Raw genomic sequence first — 21,542 nt, 5'->3', positions numbered from 1 at the left:
AACAGGAAAGTTGTAGCGTGCCCTCTGATTGGGAAACTATGCACCACTCACATGGTTGAAGGTTGAAGGGTGTTTCTCCCATCTCTTCCTTATCTGCCTTTATAAATGTGGATACTGACAGAATGACAAATAGCTAATAATAAATGATAATACTGACCTGCTGATAAATCTGTCGGGCTCTAGTGTCTGTTCTTTGTAGGTCTCTGTTGAAGGTTAAATAGCATTCTGTTGTTATACACTGCTTTGCTAGGTATTTCTTTCAGGAAGATGTAATCTGTGTTGTAACTGAAGCTTTAGTATCTTTCAGAGGATTTCACAAGAGATAAAAGATAACAGGATAATACTGACAACTTCCACATGCCTGAGCTACCATCTTATGTGATATATATAAGAAGTAATCTATCAATCATTCAAAAAACTATTTTTGCTGTAGATTTCTTCACAGCTTGAAATGTCCTTACAAAGAACCCAGTGAAAACTGGGATTTATCACCTCCCTCTCGAGTACTCGAGTACATACTCCCTACATTCCACAGACACATGCCAGCTTCAAAATGCAAAGATAAATGCACGTGCATTCACACACCCTGCAGCTTCAAACATCTGAACAAAGCTGCCCTTGCTGCAACAACTTTGCTATCGCCCAGAACATCGCATAGTCCCCATGGGTGCGGGCTTGCTGCCAATCAATTTTCCACCAATAACAATGACCCCCTGAGAAAAATACAAAACAGAAAACAGCTCATTAAGTCCTGTTTCATGTTGGTGTTTCTCTATAACGAGCGGCCATTAGTGTTTCTTTCCATCCGCTGGGGCCATCTGAAGGAGGGAGCAATGGAGAGAGAAAGAAGGAGAGCGGTGCCGTGATCGGCACACTGCCTCGCTATCCTGCTCGCTGATGGACATTTTCGAACGGTGTCACAGCTAAGCTGCAGAATAACAGTGTCTGCACACACATGCACACGTTTGTTGACGAAGACTGCAAATCAATCTCACCGTTTTGCACGTAGACGCACAAAGAGATCTTGCATTTCATGGAAGAGTGCAAGTTTATTTCACCCCTTACTCTTCTCAGTGAGACTGGAGTTGAGTAACTGGAATACCCTATCACACACACACAAACACACACACACACACACACACACACATAATAGGTAGGCTTATTTTACCCACAGCTCTGTGCAGCAGGGGCTTCCTGCGCTTCTACCTGTCACACCCCCCTCTGAGCAAGCTGGAGTGCTGTGTGAACCAATAGGTGGAGAGCGACACAGGTCATGATCAGAGCCATCACCAGATGTCTCAGATACATCACTCAGTATGGACTGCCTGAGGGCGTCTTATTGTCCAATAGAACAAACCACAGAATGAATCGAGCGTGCTGATACAGTTGAAATATGGCAACAAGCAAAGCAATGCACACTTCAGTCGGTTCACTATGTCACTGAGCACACCAAGGGAGTGTCTGCTTCTTCTGATCTTCCCCCAATGTGGGAATTACTGCAAGGAAATTAAATATTTTAAAATATTCATTAAAAAATATGCAGTTTAAAAACATGAAAGTGTACTTTGTTGTGAATCAGTTTAAAGCAGCAGTAGGATTGGAGGATTTTCCTTTTTTCGATCTCTTTGTTGTTTTTATTCAATCTGAAAATTACTGGCCCTCAAGATATCTGTCCTTTTCAGGTGCCAAAAATGCTACATCTATATATGAAATGTATATGTATATATAATCACACCATCTGCTTCAGATTTTAAGCTGCAGTATCAGGAGACAGTCTATGTTTAGAAATATTTTTTAAAAATAGTAAAATGTTAATTATATTCTTAGATTTTTAAGGTTTTTCTGCTTCTTTTAAGTGAATTAAAATGCATCTAAGTCATTTTTGGCTTCAGGTTTCATTCTGTATTTGTCGTGTAAATCTCAAGCAAGGTGGTGCAATGTTAGCACAATCACCTCACAGCACGAAAGTTCTGGGTTTAAACCTGCTGATGTTCTACTTGTGCCTAGGTGCAGATGTGAGATAAGCAAAGCTCTAAGTAGCCAGTAGTAGAGTAGTAGATGAGAGAAGAACCATATTACTGCCAGGCCGTTTCTAAGTGTATGACTGAAGAAGATGTAGAAACAACAACATACACACAAGTTTTTCTTTTTATATTAAGGTACAAATTTGTTCCCAGAGATTCTGGTCTTTGTAAAAACCAGTACAGCCTGTTTAGAATAAAACTGTAGTAAAAGGCATGTCCCTAAAGACAGGTAGAAAAGACTACATCATTTAAAAATGTATTACGTTAAGGATTCAGACCTCGAGTCAAAATCCTCATACACATTTTATTTAAAAAAATGCATAAGAAATATATCATGGTGATGATACATCAGTAATCATACAAAACCAAGTCGGAATAATGCACATCAGCTGATGTTGATCAATTAGGCTGAACGTGTCTTTGGCTCATTTACAAACTGCAACACAGTCACACTTGATCAGCATTGTGTGAATGCATCATGTAATTGATTAATAACACAAACCTCTGCCCTTGATCTGTATACAGTACTGAGACTAATGACACTTGAATCTGAACCACTGCCATTTACGCACATGTGCACATTTTGCAAAAACAGATTTATTATACAGGGGTTTATTTTTTCCTTTGGCTGTTTGTTTTTATAATATAATTTATTTAAAATTATTCTGTGTCTGTAAGTTAGGTTGGCATGAATAATCCTCACAGCTTCTACGGGTCTACGGCTCTTTTGGTGTCTCTTTCAAGTTAATTCTAGTGAGCTATAGTGCATTTTCATTTCCACCCACCAGAAGAACAATTAAATGTCACAAAGAAAGAAAAATAAGCTTGACTTGTCTTTGCAGGTGTTCTGCTTGTATTCGTACACTCTTTCCGGCAGCGAGGCAATTACTGTTAAAGACAGTTTTCCTCCATCTCTCATTTCTTTGCTGTTTTACTCAGATACTCTGTAATGACTTTACAGCAGTTAGGTCCACATCATTGCGCTACGAAACTCTGGATTCAAACTGTGATTCATGAAGAAAAAAAATAAGAAAAGAAATTCCAATATTTAAACACTGGAGAAAACTTTGACCTACATGATAATTAATGCACATTTGCCAGTGGAATAAAGGGGATGACATTAATTAAATACTTTTCTTTCCCGATTGCTTCAGAAAAGTCTAATTTCACCTTTGACATCAGGCAGTACTGTACCTTTCTTTAATGATATACTTGTCTTTCCTTTCACATATGATTTTCCTCTCATACAGCTTATGTTTACTGTTTATATGATGGTGTATTCCAAATGCCAATTAGATCCTGTTCACACTGGTAAATGAGAGCCTGTCTTGCACAATTTTGTCATTGGTTAAGTTTGTTACTTTTTTCACTCTTGCTAAAATAATCAAATTGCTGCAAGAAATGAAACTGAAATTCTTGACTGAGCTTGAGCAAATGGCCCTCACATGGCAGGTGTGTTGCAAGAGGAAGCAATAACTGATTCATTATGTAGAGCCTGTGTTCACTATTGGCATTTTATGGATGAACATGAAAATTTCGTAGATATCTTCACTTTATTTGTTATATCTGTGCAGCAGTACATTCCATTAATAAGGTAAAGCTCTGTGCAAAAGTCTTGAGCCACACCTCATTTCTTGATCTTTTGCTTCCAAAGAACCAGATTTGTATTGTTTTAAAAGTATTCTTGTGCAACAGTATTGACCTACGAATGAATCAAACATGAATAACACACCTAAATTAAGAGGTGTGTTTAATACACAACTTAGGAAAGAATCAGTTTTAAATTACTATCCTTGAGAGCTTTATTACCGGCAGCCAGTGGCAAAAACACATAATTTGTGCCCATTTCTTTAGTTGAATCTATAAAATTCCAAAAATAATGCAGTATGACAGCCATAAATATATCTATATTTGCACCAAAAGTGATTCCAAAAGAGCTATTAGCCGAAAACGCGGCATATCTCAGCATGGGGCATAGGGTGTCCTTAAAATATCAGAGGAAACTACACAACTGGAGGACAAAACAAGAAGTGACAGGTCTAAAAACTATCTACCGCGGATGAACTGTATCTGAGAGTCAAGGCCTTATGAAACATAAAAAAATCCAGTAAAGACCTCACACAGGACATGATAGATGCATCGTGGTTCATCTATTGTTCACTGTTCAGAAATTGTACCCATATCCCAAATGGTCTCAGTGGGAGAATGGTTGTTCCTGTGTTCCTTCCTTCAGGGAAACAAAGAGAAAGGGCTGAGGGAGGCCAAACTCCTCCACGACGATTGCCTGGAGAACTACTCCTGAAGGTTACTTAAAGAAATTAAAGAAAGCCTGCCTAACAGCATTCAGGATATGTTGAAGAATAAAGGGGGTCATACTAAATATTGACTTTCGAACTCGTTAGAAATGTGCAAACTCTGTTTTTACCTTATGTGCTGTATTTCTATGTACAGGATCTTTGCTGCTTTCAATAAATTGCTGCAATGAATCCCAGCAAAACCACAAATAAATAAGGAGAGGCTTAAGACTTTTGCACAGTTCTGTATTTGTGACCTGGAACATAGCCATGACAACATTAATCTGTAATTTCTTTTAAAAAAGACATAAAAAGGACCTTTAATTCATAGTGATTAAAGCCACTACAGGAATGTATTCAATTAAAAGAAAACAGGGCAAGACACAAATAGTACTGCTAATAAATTTTGATGAATAGTAAATTGAAAACACATTTTCATTTCACTATTTAAAACATTACTTAAAGAAGAAGTAAAAACTTGCTAGCAGCACTTCATCATTATTATTTTATCATGATTTACAAACACATGCATCTCATCAATAAAGGCTAAGTAAGAACATATTGTTGTGTTTTGTAGCTGGGTTACCCCAGATACCAAAATAACCCACTGTGCAAAACAGTTGCTTGATGTAGACTCAAAGTTATTTCAAGGACCTCCCTAAAGAGAATAGAGCAAAATGAGAGAAATGTCCTTCATGCTCCGTTCAGTAAGATAAACCAAATGTACATGCATTTAGAAAACCTTGCGAGCAAACCGCGGACACTCCGCCGCTTTCGATGTCACATTTTCTTTTCCTTTACTGCGGTTTGCTTCTCCCTCCTCATTTAATCTGATGTGACGTTGATCCTTCTCAATATGCATGCATCATTAGCAACAGGGAAATGGTTTTTAGAAATTAAGAATTACAAACAAAGAGGCTTTTCTTTTGAGTGACATCAAAAGAAATTCTACTCGTGCCAGTTGCGTAATGAGCATATCCCAGAAAGACACCTTCATAGCGGCTCCCATCAACTTTGTTAATTGAGCTACTTATGATGCCGTCTTTAAAAAATGAGTTGGAGAGTGAAATGAGAGTGGGAGTGGGATGGGAGAGGAGAAAACAGACTCTCACCCTCCCCGTTTCTTTTCGTCATTGACGCACCAGATAAACAAACTAGGGAAGAAAGGAAGATCAAGACGGGGAAAGTGAGTGTAATGATGTAGTTAATAGCTGCTGGTTGTGAACGCTTTGCAGAATTGCCACCAACAGTTTGTCCAACAACATCAAACAAACATTAGACCATTAATTTGTGAGAATCCTATTAAACCCGCTGAGAGGTCCTATAAACAAGGCAACATACTGCTTCCTGTTCATTCGGATTTTTCATGCCTTTGATATAACTAAGTGATACTCGAGTACACGTTTCCAACACTCGACTACCACCTAAGAGTGTGACCTGTGTCGGTGGGAATCTAAAACTCCTGTAGAGCAAATATATGAATTGTGAATGCAAAATTATGCAGTGTAAGCTATAATAATACTGCATGTATAATACTTTAATACTGTTTTGTCTAATTATGGAATAATGATGAAACATTTTATACACAAACACTAAATACTAAAAACAATTAGAATAAAATTATGACAAACTTAAAAAGATGAATGACATTAAAAAAACAAGGAAATTATTTCCCTGTTGTTTTTCTTCCCACCTTCGGATTGTCTAAAAAAGGCAAAATACCCAGGCAGTAATAAAAGAAATGAGCTGTCGTGCTGATGTGTATCATTACTGTGTTATTAAAATTATTGCTAGTGACACTGCACCAGCTGCTGGACGCTAGTAGGGATATTTTCCAATATTGTGCACCCTTGAAATCGAGAGTTCTCATTACATACTTTTAAAGGCATTTAGCTGTATAATGTATTCAGTTAGGTAGACTTGTTCAAGTTGGATACCCTTTAGTCAAAACATGGCTTTAAATATAATGTTAACCAAAGTGAGTTCAGATTTTTGCACCAGTTTTACTCTTCTCTTTCTTTTCTCTTTTTTCCAGGACCATCAACAAAGGACCAAGTGAGGGCACATCTTTCCCTCCATCAGTTAGGCTTTAAAAATCCTATCATTCCACTGAGTTAACTAATGATGTGGCGTGACATGAAAACATTCTCTTGGTTATACCAAAAAACCACACTTTCTAATGAGGAGGACAAATGATTCACCAGAGGAAAGAGCAGAAGGAGAAAATAAACCCCTCACAAAAATCATGTAAGTCGACTGCAATGAGTTGACAGTTTTTTCTGATTTTAGACAATTTCTACAATAGTTTTCAAAAAAAAAAACTTGCAGAATCCATGCAAAGCTGTGCATATAGCATCTCAGCTCGTTACCAAGACACTTTCTGTTGTTATTTCCTTTAATTTGACGCTTGTCTGTACTTTTGTTTTGTGGCTTCTCAGAGACAGCTGTCACTTCTAGCACACAAACAGGCCTAAAAGCAGAGCTGTAACCCATACTGGCAATCCTCATTTTCGCAGCCTTCATCAGAAAACAACCAATTGCTGTCTTTTTTTTTTCTCGGTTTTCTTCTAAAAGAATGTGTTATGGCCTTAGTGCCGAATGTTGTGCTTTGTTTCGCTCGTTCTGTCTCCTGTGTCTCAGGTACCGCCTTTCCCCCGTGGAGCAGGTAATTGCGCACGGCTGTCTCCATTCGGCCGTCGGGGACAGAGTACAAAGGCTGGGAGAAAAGGTGCAGCGTGGTGCCTGTGGACTCATTCTGTGGAATCGTGTTGCGCTTACACCTTAGGAGAGTCTTTAGCTTACTTTTTTGTTCAGCTTTTATCCCAGTTCATTGCTTGTTTTGGTGGAAGCTACTTTTCTTTTCCCTTTTAAAAATTAGTAACTTGTGATGAATGGTTAATTTCATCACTCACGTTTCAACTTCCCTGATTATTTATGCCCAGAAAACTTTTAAACTTTTAAAATTTGTCAGAAAACCTGACAACAGAATGAAACAAATATTTGTATAGCTTTAAAAGAGCGGCCTACCTTTTTGTTTAAAAATCAAAGCATTTATTAACGGCAGTAATAAAACATTGTGTTAGAACAGTTTGGGCAGAGCATGAAAAAATTACCTTCGGCTCATTTTAAAGTTTCACAGCAAACAGCTGAATAGTAATAACCGGTGTTGGTCAAGTTACTTGAATAAAGTCAAAGACTAGCAGTCCTTTTGCTCTATTTTCACCTGTAAAGCAGGAGTAGGGCAGGCGGAGGTTTACCCTGGTGCAGGTGTGCTGAAGCGGTCAGTGGAAGAATCCGCGGGTTTCTCTGTGAATTTCCCATTACGTCGTAGCGCACTCGGTGCTTGCTTGGAAGTTTAGGGGGTTTACCGTTAATTACCATTTTTGCAATAGTAATCCCTTACTCCCTTACTCGTTAATTGAAAAAAGTAATCAGATTACAGTAACGCGTTACTGCCCATCTCTGGTAATAACCAACAGTGAATCCCACTCAGGGCGGCTGCATCGTAATGGATTGCACCCACTCAAGCAATTGCTTATCGTTCCTCCACAGCACATTTCAGAAGAATCCCATAGGATGCTCAAAATTATGCACTGAGTCTATTTTTGTAGGAAGTCATTTGAAGCTGCACAGAGCTTGTGAGGAGGTCAGGAAGTCAAGCACGGGAATGGCATAAAGCATCCGATCAAATTCTAAAATAGCAGATGCTGAGCAGAGAAAAAGCTCCACTTCTTAAAAGCTGTTAGTTTGATTTGAAGCCACGTAGGACAGAAAAGACACAGTAACGCAAATGTGCACCTTGTGTACTTCTGGAGTCACTAATACATTGATGCCATGTCAGTTTGCATTTACAGTCCACAAATGTGCATATGTGTGCATGCATGCGCGTGAAGGTGTGTCTGTGTGTTCTTGTTGCTCTGATTCCTTGAGAAGTCCCTAAAAGAACCAGAGAACAATATTTGAAAAAATGGTCACGTCCTTGACGTAAATGTATCTGACTAAACTTATTACTTGCTTTTATTACCAAAGAAAAACCATTTTTACAGCTCTACACAATTTTAAATGAACAATTTGGATAAAATAGGCACTGTCAGTTTCATTTTTCATGTTCCCTTTTTAGCAAGGCTTTAACACTTAAAGTTTTCTTGGAAGAAAGAGGAAGCATTCATTTTAACTTTTAATTTTTTAAAGACCAGTTTTGAGAAACTGTGAAATACTGCATATTGTAAGAAGCAAAAGCTTTCCCAAATAGGCAGCTGCCATTAATGATTTGTGGCTTCCATGAATACAACTACACCTCTGATAATAGAAAGCAAGGGCAGCTCGAGAGAGCAAGATCATGACTGGCAGCAGGGTTTGCTGATATGGAAGCTGCTTATCCCTTTTGTGCTGCAGTTTGTCATAACATTGTTGACAAGGGACTACATGTCTCTCTCTCTCTCTCCCTCTCGCTCTCTCTCTCACACACAAAGACGCACACACACAAAATGCGGACTCACACAGGAATGTCTGGACTCACACTGTCTACATAATGAGGTATGCACATACTGTTAATAGGCCAATACACTGTGGGAAAATTGCTTTTTCACATAGATCTGGTAGGTTTGGAAAGCTCTTATAACTTAAATGAAATTGTCTTTTCAAACTGCAGTGTGAGTTTGGTTCTTACTTGGGTCATTTTTGTCTAAAATTTGTGTGACGATTTGAAACCTAAGTGTGACAAATATGCTAACAAATTAACAAATCACGAAGGGGAAAATACTTTTTCACACCACTGTACGTCACCCAGGTGACCCTTGGGTAATTTTGCCATGATGACTGTCTGTCAGATTCCCCTTTTTCTAATTTAAAAAAAATCCAAGATGGCTGAGGAGACTGAAAACAGTAAATAGCTACAGATACTTGTGTATTCACCTGAATGACAGAAAGGACTGGAGGACTGACATTGATGCTGTGTAGGAGAAGGAGATGAGGAGTGTTTGTAAAGCTCAGATACTGCACTGTGTAAAGTAAGATCTTAGAAATCTTCGACAAAACAGTGTTAATGAGTAGCAGCAGCAATGCCAGATATGTCAGCTAGATCAGCAAACTAGCTGGAACCATTCTGGGCCAAAATCTGGAGGCGCGTGAGTCAGTGAGGGACATGAGGTCACTTAACAAAACTGCTCTCCATCACGGACAATCCATCACACTTCCTTCCTTCCACTCTACAGGGCCAGCAGGGATCATTCTCCCTTAGACTTAAACCAAATTAATCAATTACCATAAAGAATGGTTCAGGAAATCATTCCTATAATTCTCTATGAAACTGTACAATAGGTCTCCTTTTTTATGGCAGGTGAACAAACCTGTCAGGAGAAGATTAGAACTTTTTCTTCACATTTTTTGATTAATTAATTTATTATTTATGTATTGCTCTATCTTATCTCCACAGTACAGTGGTCCCTCGCTATAACGCGGCTCACCCTTCAAGGCTTCACTGTTTTGCAGATTTTTTGTGCAATTTTGCATGCTTTTTTTTTCTTACAGCGCATTGTGTTCTGCGTCCTGATTGGCTGTAGACCACTGTCAATCAATCTGCCATGTCTCCTGTCAGATTTACGTAAATCTTCGATCGATAGCAATGTGACTCTGAAGTGCTGTACTCTATGTAAGTTTTCTCCCCGACAAACACAACAATGTCAACGAAAAGTTTTACGCCGTCAAAGGCAACCGTGGGTTCCTTTGGTTTTATTCTGTAATACTGGACGTATTTTTCTACGCAGGTTTGAACTTTGAGAGTGTTTAAACAAGAGAGAAAAGTGTGAAAATGTTCATGCCTCTCTGAGAAAAGTGTATAAAGTGTGTAGTGAGGTGTTTTACAGCCTTAAAACATCTATAATAATTGTAAAAAATAACATTGGCTACTTTACGGATTTCACCTATTGCGGGTTATTTTTAGAATATAACTCCCGCGATAAACGAGGAACCACTGTATATGAGATTTTGCTGCCTTCACGGCCATATAACACTTTTACTATTGCTAATATTACAATTCTATCTATTGAGTTATCTGTGCAACTTAGCATAAGGATGGTGTGTGCATCCTGACAGCAACTTCAGCAACTGTTTTCTTCTACACCGGTCAGCTGATATACATGAATTCCAAGTGTATGCAGTGGACTTCCCTGATCTTGGCAGATCAATGAACTGAAGTGAAATGAATTGACTGTGTTGGTGCTTTTAAGTACTTTAATCACAAAATGAAAATCATTTACCCTGCTTACTAAATCTGTAGTTCATAGTTTGTATCTAAGCACACGAGGAGAGAGACATGGCTTTAGTTTAAAATTCTAACTTTGAATATTAAAAAAAAATATTTTAAAAAAGTTTAGGTTTAATTAACTAAAACTAATCTTTAAAATTAAATTTAGGAGTGAAAAAAGTCTAAAACTAGGCTTAAGCCACATCTGGAAATGTTGTGCATGTGCTGAGGTATGACATTAGTTGGACATTTAGGAAAACTGACTTTTCTGCTTTCAATCTAATAGTTTGTTTTTCCTAATACGAAAGTCTAGCTCACTGTTAGGAGGCCCAATAGTGCCTACGGTATGTTCAAGCAGGTTTATAAATCGTAAATTAGTGTTCAAAGCAATTCATAAGTTTTGGCCTCAAATACTAATACAGAGACATTTTCATAAAACCTGTTTCCATAGACTTCTAACCAATAAATCTCTGTTCTGTCCTTTATAACTCCCCAATCCCACACTTGTCAGAAGCCATAAGCTCTAGTTGAAGGAAGTACTTGTCACTATCATTGCCACTGGTGATTAAGAAGGGGGTGCTCCACCTCTTTCCTGAGGATGTATTCGAAACTGAAGGATAATGAACATACTTCAATTCACCGGAATGAATAGAGGAAAAATGGAAGGAAATTTGAAGAACATGAACACCCGTTATCTCCCTGGATATGTCCTGTAATGGTTTTAAAATAAAGAAAGAAAAATAAAATACAATGAAGTCAAATAAAATATACAAAAAAGAAACTACTCCATACAATAATATATTGATTATAAACAAACAAGACCCTTGCAGTTAGGAGCCTCTGCGCGTAAATGCATTCTGCGCTCACTAGCACAAGGTCAGATTTGATTAGGCTGTGTATGTCAGGCAAGCGGAGAGGCAGAAGAGAAGCACAGGAATGTGTTCTGAATTTAAAGAAATGGCAACATAAATGAAGCATGAAATGAACCAACTGTATTCATTCAGTTTTTGTTTTTTTTATATCTAGAAGACATAACAGGCAAAAGCTTGGATTTTTTAATGTCCTGAAATTGCTCGAAATTATCTGTCGCTGTGATTTCATGACATCGAATGTCTTTGTTAGCAAAGTGCAATGATAGAGTATTGGTTTGGGTGTATGAAACACATTACATCAAACCTGAGTGCTTCTAATTTTGGTCGGTCCTGCAATCCTAAAGGACAAAAATAGGTTATAGAAAAATGACGCATTTGAACACTTTCTCACTTCGCACCAGTTTTTAACATGATACTGCAACTACTAATCATTTCTTTCTGATCTGCATGATGGCCCTGATCCCCCTAAAAAGGGAACTGGGCTCATGCTGTAAAGAAACCAAGGCTGAACTCCCACCTTTGACCTACACATCAGGGTTATCATTTTGCATGGCTAATAGGGATACGTGGAAAATACACTTTTTCTGTTTAGAATAATATTTAACAGTCCACTCTTTTGTTGGGGAGAAAAATACATATTACCACATAAACTTACTCAATGTCCTCCAATTTGTAAACAAAGACAGTGGTTATATTGCCCCAAGCATCAGTAACTAAGTACAGCACATTATTTTATACCTGTCAAAGCATCAAGTTCAACTTTTGACATTTATTTTTTTTACACAGTAACGTTCAATTCTAATTTGCAAACAATAAGTTTTAAATTTATACATCTAACTGAAAAACTGAATAAAAAGTTCTATAATTATCAAAATTGAAAACGTAGTTTAAAGCAGGTTAATTCATTGTGGATGCTCTATGAAATGTAAAAGCGAGTAAACATGCTTAAATGTAGAAATGAATCAACAGCATCAGTAAACAAGCTGACTACATTCCACAGACAATGGGTTTTATATGGTTATTGAAATGAAGTGTTGGCTTCTGATGGCTGACAAGCTGACACAACTGAGCCAAGAGTGCAAACTTCCACCAAGGCAGCTCACTCTCTGGGCTAGTGGGAGTATCCCCCCACAGAGAGACAAAAGGACCCCCTGATGATCCTCTAATCGCCTGAGCCAAGGTGTGAAACTGGGTGTGGGTCCCAATCAGCCAGAGTTTTGGGTGAGTTCATTGTGAAACCTGGCCCCACCTTATCATGCGAATTCCTGAGGTCAGATGGCCCAGGATGTGAGTGGGCGTTAAGGCGTCTGGGAAGGGATCTCAAAACTGGATTATAGATGGCAGAGAGTTGGTGTCGTAAACCACCGCCTCTGTTCAAAGATGGTCGCTCACAGTGGACATAGATGGCTTCTTTCACTCCTCTTTCAAACCATCTGTCCTCTCTGTCCAAAATGTGAACATTGGCATCCTCGAAAGAGTGTCCTTTATCCTTAAGATGCAGATGGACTGCTGAGTCTTGTCCTGTGGAGGTGGCTCTTCTGTGTTGTCCCATGCGCTTGTGAAGTGGCTGTTTGGTCTCTCCAATGTAGAGGTCTGGGCATTCCTCGCTGCACTGTACAGCATACACCACATTGTTAAGTCTGTGTTTTGGCGTTTTGTCTTTTGGGTGAACCAGTTTCTGTCTGAGCGTGTTGCTGGGTCTGAAGTGCACCGGGATGTCGTGCTTGGAGAAAACCCTCCTGAGTTTTTCTGATACACCGGCTACATAGGGGATGACAATGTTGTTGCGTCTGTCCTTCTTATCCTCCCTCGCTGGTGTCTGATCTTCTTTTCTGTGCATCTTTGCTGACTTTAAGAACGCCCATTTAGGATAGCCGCACGTTTTGAGTGCTTCCTTTACATGTGTGTGTTCCTTCTTTTTTCCTTCAGGCTTAGAGGGAACATGTTCTGCCCGGTGGTGTAGGGTCCTAATCACTCCAAGTTTGTGTTCCAGAGGGTGATGGGAGTCAAAGAGGAGGTACTGGTCCGTGTGTGTGGGCTTCCAGTAAACTTCAATGTTGAGGTTGCCATTCTCTTCAATGTGCACAGCGCAGTCCAGGAAAGGCAAACAGTTGTCCTTTGTGTCTTCCCTGGTGAACTTGATGTTTTTATCCACAGCGTTAATGTGCGCAGTGAAGGATTCCACTTCTTGTGTCTTGATTTTGACCCAGGTGTCGTCTACATATCTGTACCAGTGGCTGGGTACTCTTCCTTTGAAAGAGCCAAGAGCCTCCCTTTCCACTTCCTCCATGTGAAGGTTGGCTACAATAGGTGACATGGGGGAGCCCATGGCACAGCCATGTTTTTGTCTGTAGAAGCCTTCGTTGTATTTGAAATATGTAGTGGTGAGGCAGAGGTCTAACAGTGTGCAGATCTGATCGGGTGTGAAGTTGGCCCTGTCCTCCAAGGACAAGATATGCTCAGAGGTTCTTACTCTGGCAGATTCTAAATCTTGATGCCGTTTCGTTTCATAGCAGATTCCACCATGCAGAGTATGAAGCCCACAAAAGGGGAAGCATTTTAATGCCTTATCACTGATCAGGGGAAAATGACCAGACTCAAATAACCACTCAATACAACTACGGTATATAGAAGAGAATCTGTGAACATACAACACACCCAACCTTTAAATAGGATAACAGCAGCAGAAGACTCTGGGTGCCACCCTTCTCAGCTAAGAACAAGAAACTGAGGCTACAATTCACACAAGCTCACCAAAACTGGACAACAGCAGAATGAAAAGACATTGTTTGGTCTGAAGAATCTCGATTTCTACTTCAAAACTGGAATGGGTGTGCATAGAGATATTAGTTTCTGGAAAAGTTATTGCGCTTTCTATGATTATAGGATATTTGGTTCTATGGATGAGTCATTAAACATTATTAAGATTTCTAACTGATTGCAGAACATACAGACTGATAGATCAATCAAAAGAGCAAATATGATTAAAAGACAAAGTGCTTGGATATGGACTGCCGTATGAGTCAGTAACAGAAAAGAAAGCAGTAATAGATTCATAACAGTCCTTTTGTCCTCTGTAAGAGCTTTTTTATTTCCTCCAGTCTTTTTGGAGATGTCCCCAATAAGCACCTACATTCCAGGCAAAGGGAAATTGTTTATGCTTCCTTTTAATTCTTAAGGTCGAACTTCTTCAAGATGATGGCTTAGAAATGGGTTTTGTTAAAGTGGGCATTATGGAGAGTCCCTTAAAATGCAGTTCTGACATTATGCATCCCGGTTCTTCATAGATTTTTAGTCCTGATATACGACCTGTGGAATGTAAGTTGCCCTAATGCACATTTTGATACTTTTATATTAACGTGTGATGCAATTTAAAGCTACATGTGTCACTGTTCTGACAACTGATCTGTGTTTTACCTTTCAAAAGGAATCCAGGGTCACATCTGACATCTTGTCTTTATAAAAGAGAAGGTCTTAAGTTTGAAGACCTGGGTGACAGCTGATCAAAGGGTGCTCTGGAGCTGGCTGTCTCACTTTTGGTTGTAATTTGCATGTTCACTGTTTCTGATGTGAAACAGTGAACATAAATCATATAGCAGCTGGTCTATATTTTCTTCATAGAATTCCAGAGTCTGTGCAGTGTTGTGTTTGTGTGAGGGGGTAAAAATTTTTGAAGCATTGGCATCTAACCCTCAAAAATTAAAAAACAAAAAACAAAAACGGTTTGATAAATGGACAGCAGATACCTTGCAATAAATCATTATAGAAATGTTACAGCGTGTCTGAAAAACTGTCTTGTTTATTTATTGAGTTGATTAAGTCCTAAAACTACTTGTTGAATTATTTTGCATTTAAATGTACTTTGAACATTGCACACAACCATCTAGACTTTTAATGTATCTCCATTTTGAAGTGTATTGAGGTGACTGTGCATGTTCTTGATATGACATTTACAGTATTTGTGACTGTCATGCTAGCTGTTGTGAACATTTCTCTTACAAAGTTTAACAGTATAACTTAAACAAACACATAACAGCACCAGAACAGATGCATATGTCTGATTTTGCCTGAAATGGTAAAAAGAAAACCCAAAAACCAAACATCTGAGACCGTTAGCAAGATAGCTAGCTACAAAGCCACTTTCTATCCTTTTTCTACTGGCAGAAAAAATTGTGATGGTCTCTTTTCCATTGCAGAGTCAAGATGGTTACCACTGAGGGTTCAAGGGGTACAGAATTTAATATTTAAGTTTCTCACTGCCATCTGGTTCCTTGCAGCAGACTTCATCCGGCTGTATTTGACAGTGTGAAAACACTTACATACTAAAAATAGAAAGGGTAATTATCAAAGTATATGGAGACACAGCATTTACTACGGTACACTCTTCCACATCTTTGTTATAAAGTTAAATTGGTTACTTCCTGAATGCAAGCATAAAAAACTGTTAATTTGACTAATTAAATAGTAATTCTTGCCATCTAACGTGCCCTCACATTGTATGGAAACAAGATTTTCTTAAAAAAAAGGCAACTTGACAATTTAGTCTTTATCAGAGGCTTTAGGAGAGTTTTTGTTTGTTTGTTTGTTTGTTTGTTTTAAATTAGATAATCTTCTCAGGAGCACTGATAGTATTTAATGGCATTGTTTACTATGTATCATGATGCATTGCACTGTGATATTACATTGCTTTGCTCTTTCTTCCTTTTGTTCTTCTGTTTTGTTCTCTTCTGTTCATTGCTTTTCCATTGCAGTTGTAAACCCATTTATTCCGTCCCATTTCATAATCTCTTTTAAATGTGCTTTCCCATCTAAAACATTCAGAACACAATAGCAAAGTCATAAACACGACAATAGGCTAAGTCAAATGACAGGTATTGTGAACATCATGCCTTGGCAGCCTATCCTCTCCACAAACATGTCTGCATATAATTGAAACACTAATCACTCCATAATTACAAGAGACGACTCCTTATATCAAATGAAGTCAGTGTAATAGCTACTAGGCTGACAGGAGAAAAGAGAGGAGAAAACACAGGAGATGAGGCGTGATATAAAAGTTATGGCCCGTGAAGAAGAAGAAGGGAGGAGGTGACATTTTGACTAATATGCTACTGTCTGTGGATATGGCTCGACTGCACTCAAGAAATCATGGCGCAAGAGCTTCTCACATGTGCAGAGATGATTTCTCAACACCGAGAGCTGCTCAATAATTAATCTGAAGCATACTTTTGTTAATTTTACAGCCTCCCCTCCAGCAATGATGCACATGTATTCAGCAACTGCACAGAAATATCTTAAAATCTCATCTCGCACTATCAGTGTGAACAAGGAGCAGTGAAAAGAAATGCTGTTTATTGCTTCACTTGCTTTTCAAATAAACCAAGATGTACAAGCCGGACAAGGAAAGTTGGAATCATCCAACTACCATCAGTAATAAAATAAAAGCCACAAAGCTGTTGCGAGATTTGCGACGCACGCCGGGAGAAGAGAAAGAGCGAGTGAATAAACGGGCATTTTAAAACCCCCATTATGCCTGACATAACAGGTGTATTTTTTTCTCCAATCACATTGCAAGTAATATCGTTAAGTGCCTCTATGCCTGTTTTTCACTGCTTTTGAATTCACTGAATCCATTATATTATTGCGTTTGATCAGACCTTGAAAAGAGAGAACTTCTTTCTTTCACTCAGAGGATTTGCAGTCTGAAAATCACATTTGTTACAATGTTTCACATTTACACTGCTGCGACATAAAGCTGTAAATCTCCAAGCTTTTTAATCTGCTTTTTAATGCACTCCTGGCAGGCGATGGGGAAAAAGGGAAAAGAAAAACCTTACAACTTTTACTCGGAATAATACTCAACTAAATTGTTAATTTTTGGAGGAAAAAAAAAAGGATATAATTGGAAAAGACTACAAGCTGTTCTGGTGCAATGACCTGCCGGCAGGGGGGGATAAAGCTGTGTTTCCTCTCTTCTCTCTCTCTTACTCTCGCTCTCTCCTTTTGTACTCCATCTCCTACAGCCCTCTCCCTCATTCCCTGACTCCCTCTCCCCTGCCCCCTGACGGGAAAGGCCAACTGAGCTCTGGAGAATATTTATGAGCAAGGGAGAGCAATTGGTTTGAGATCATTCGACAAGCGAGGAAGAAAAGGAGTAAGGGAGGTAGGGAGAGGGGGCAGGAAAAAAAAAACTTGACAGAGACATGGAGATAAAGGAAGAGACGGGGTTTACATTTTAATGTTTAAATTTAACCTCCCTCATACCCGGTGAATACTGAGACTGAGTTCATATTGCTATGTCTCATCTGTCTTTAGGTGTGCATGCCAGTATTGTACATATACTTTATACTTAGGAGGTGTGGAATCCACACAAGCACTAAGGAAAGCTCTCCAAATTGAGGCCAGCTTCAGTTTGGGACTGACACACAGTGTTGGTGCTTCAAGAGGCAATAAAGGGACTTTTACTGACCCATAATAGTGTCTGCAAGGAGCGGGACGCTGTTGTCGGTCAATACGAAAGATTATTTTTGCCTAGATTTTTCTTTTTTTAAATAAAAAAGATTTAAAATTCACGAGTCTTTTATGAGCCACGCAACCCAAACAAACAGCACATCCCACTGCAGTTTGAAGGCACTTCTGATCTCTTCATTCCTCAGCATCCTCAGCTGCTCAGTGAAGGATGACAGTGCCAGGAGTGCAAGATATTTAAAGCTTCGAAAGAGTTGTGCTTTTTTCTTTTTCAGCTCAGGAAACTAAATGACAATGCAGGAACTCTATTCAACATGGTGATATTTCACCTTTTTCACTTGAGTTTCTATTGGATTTCTGCTCTAATTAGGTATCGTACTGTTCTAGAGCAAAACTGAAAAGGCCATTGTAGCCTGAGGGGAAAAGACGGTTATAGACCTGTCAAGTTTGCATTATCAGATATTCAATTGATGGTCAAAAAAAAGTCATACTGTCTGTAAGAAAATGTTGTTTAGAAGTTGGCCAAAAATCTGAGCGCATGTTTTAGCTGTGTGCAAATGTTAGATTTGCAGCACTTGGGTGGGGTGCAGAAAGGGCAGGAGGGCACAAGAGCAAGCAAGGAGAAAAGCAGATATGAAGACGTCCTGAGAAATGGAAAGACGATGCCAACAGAGAGGCAGTGAAGGAGGAAATGATGGATGTTGGGGAGCCAGCAGCGCTACATTCTCTGTCTTTGCCTGGCATTGTCGCCCCTGTCAGCTGCTAAATGCCAGTGTCAGTCAAACCTCTGTTCAGCTGGCAACAGCTCCTCTGCCACACGGCTGAGGACAGCCCGGCATTACTCTCATCTATGACTATCAAAGCACTTACCTGGCACACACCGGCGCAAATACAGACACTCAAGTAAGCACACCTAGTTGCACTCTCACATATCGTGGAGCATCTTCAGCCATTGTTGTTGGAACATCAGTTTTTCACAAAAGATGTGTAGTCAAGAATGCGCTTTAAAAAAAATTTGTTTACGTTTACGTACATCAAAAACAAGGATTTTTTTTATTCCAACCTCCAGAGGACATTCACACCCTGAAGTCAAAACAGGAATGCTCACACAGTCTACTTTGGATGGTGATTTATAGACTGCATAAGATGATACAGCCATCAAACAAACATTCACCAGACTTTGCCCTTTCAGTCTGTGCTAAGTCACGCTGACTGAACCCACAGCCTAACAGAATTTCATCAGTCTCGGTTTCAGTGCACACTCTGAATGTTGGAGGTACGTTTCTATTCCGAAGACAGCAAAGCTTAGGGAAATATGACAGCTCGTACACTCACTTGTGTAAAAGACTTTTAAAAAAATCTGCTAAATGTGTTAACTCTGGTGACAGTGGCAAAATCGCCTTCCTTTCCTTTGTAACGCAAGCTGTGGAAATGGAGAAAAAAAACCCAATGGGTGTTGTACACCATTTTATGCCATATATCCAAACCAAGAGACCGCTGAGTAATATTTTTAGTTTTCATCTCTGAAATTCTCAGTGTTTTCTACTCCTGTCGGGAAATAAAATAAAAACAACTAAAGAAAAATTACATCACAGCAAGCTTTCAAACAATACCCCGCTGCTTCGAAAGCACACACCCACTACACTTCACACCGCACACTTTTTGAATCCATCCTGTCACACATCAGCGAGCTCAGCCAGATATCTCTTATGTCCCACTGCTTTGCCCAAACCCCCCTGCAGTATCTTCACTTCGAGTTCCCACTGATATGCAGCATTTTGAGAGTTTGTATCATACTCAAACCATATGTCGTTGCTACCATCAAAAAAGGCAAACAGTCGCACCCAAAGATGCTTGCATGTGTGCAAACTGCACGCAGTGCTTTTATTTGTATGCAAAGTAATCTTTTCAATACATCATCCCCCAGTTCACCACCCACTAAATCTGCATCTTTTATAGACTAAAGAAAAGTATACCCTAATCTCTTGTTTTGTATACCCTTAGGCTTAGTATACTCTTTTCTAAAGAAGAAGGAGAAAGGGGGAAACTCCAAGCAAGACCACATGAATCAGAATAATTACATTTAGCCTATTTGACTTGACAAAAACAGCCTTGATTTCAGGTATGTAAGCTCTGCAGCAGTCAGCTGGCACAACCACTGCCGTCTCTCACCTGTATATCTTGTACTTGGTGGTGAATCCCTGCTGGTAGCGCTCTGTGAAATCAACAAACTCCTGCGAGTTGTGAAAAGGACCTTTGTCTGAAAGGAGCCAGCCCAGGGGCCCAGTGGAGCCGCTGAAGCCTGACCCGGCAGGGTCCGCAGCACTGGCCCCTGCTACCAACCAGCTCTGGAGCAGGCTTAGTGATAACCACTTCCATAGAAACATGAGGGCCGTCAGTCTAATGGAGATGCACGGGCCACTCATGCTGTTTCCCCCGGCCCCGGTGACTCCTCATTCTCCCTGCACTGCTGACGAGTCCCGCTGGAAGGAGGAGAAAGAGGCAGACGGAGAGCAATTGAGACAACGTGGACACAGAGGGCACTAATTAGTAATTTTGGTTTGGGATGAGGGGAACAAAGGTGAACTGAGAGGGCTCATTTGTCAAGTAGCGCCAGACCAGAACAAATATTTTAGAGGTTGCATTGTGGAAAGTAAAGCTAATGAAAAAGGTGAGTTTAGAATTTATTTTGGACGACGTAACCTACAAAAAAAATCTAAATATTTCATTTCTCTACCTTAGGTCGGTTATTATTAAAAGGTTTAATGTTGTTGTTTTATTTGTTTGTTTGTTTTTTACCTGATTCTGCAAGTACTGGAGTCCGTGACTGGTTGGAATTAGTCTCCGCAAAATCCCCTGATAGGACCGTGAAGTTGGGCTCAGCTGGGCGTGCAGACTGGGCGGCATTTGAAAAAAATAAATAAGATTTTTGTTGTTTTTGTTGTTGTAGAAAAAATTTCGCTCACAAATTCAAACTCGCGAACAATCTGGGGAACAAAACATCCAACCTCCTCAGAGCGCGCTCCTCTCTCTCTCACAGCGGTATCTCCAGCGGTGTGCGCTCCGCACTGTAGGTCCACTCCAGCGACCGCAACGCGTTTAAGATGACGGGGTCAAAAAACTCACAGACAGACTGGTCACTTCAACACACCGCTGTGACTTGGATTCGGTGAATGCGCGGGTGGGAGAAGCGTGGCGAGCCTCCGTCCTCTTAACTCATTTCTGCTCTCTGCTAGAGGGGCGCGCTCGGGGCGCATGCAGGGCGCAGGGAGAGCTGATGATGATGCTGACAGTGCCTGGACTCCCAGCGAACGGAATGTGTGAATGGCATTAGGGGTGCTCTCGCTCTCCTCTCTCTCTCTCTCTCCCTCCCTCCTGTACCATAGCGTCGCAATGTAATTTATTCCAGCATCTAGCACACACCCGGTTGGTTGGGACGTAACTGGAGGAAGTGAAAGTAGGAGGTGTTCAGGAGGGGTAGGGGGTGGAGGGGGAGGCTGGATGAGGGGATGGTCAGAGAAGGCTAGTGTGCTTGAGACAGATGCCTCATTTCAGAAAAAGCGATAGAAGTCACCTGCAGTTCGGATCAATACAAATTAGAGTGGAGGCGAAAAGAACAAAACAGGAGGAAATCCGGATA

General features: G+C 39.9%; 1 protein-coding gene across 2 annotated transcripts in view; it reads right to left on the bottom strand.

Moving 5' to 3' along the window:
* Positions 1–21,305, bottom strand: part of LOC146649381 (BMP/retinoic acid-inducible neural-specific protein 3-like) — a 58,977-nt gene extending 37,672 nt beyond the window's left edge. The window contains exons 1-3 of one of the 2 annotated variants that reach the window (XM_085387340.1): positions 20,911–21,305; positions 20,702–20,798; positions 20,075–20,385 (exon numbers count right to left, since the gene is read on the bottom strand). In XM_085387340.1, coding sequence (XP_085243466.1) covers positions 20,075–20,328 — 254 coding nt within the window. In that variant the 5' untranslated portion in view covers positions 20,329–20,385; positions 20,702–20,798; positions 20,911–21,305. Of the gene's footprint in view, positions 1–20,074; positions 20,386–20,701 lie in introns of both variants that reach the window. The other variant, XM_085387339.1, reaches the window with a different exon arrangement.
* Positions 21,306–21,542: the final 237 nt, after the last annotated feature.

Source organism: Rhamphochromis longiceps, linkage group LG17, assembly GCF_057381845.1.
Source record: "Rhamphochromis longiceps isolate RC_006_pf linkage group LG17, R_longiceps_female_GT1.1, whole genome shotgun sequence".
NCBI lineage: Eukaryota > Metazoa > Chordata > Actinopteri > Cichliformes > Cichlidae > Rhamphochromis > Rhamphochromis longiceps.
The sequence above is the reverse complement of the archived record's forward strand: the minus strand, read 5'-3'. Positions and strand labels throughout refer to the sequence as shown.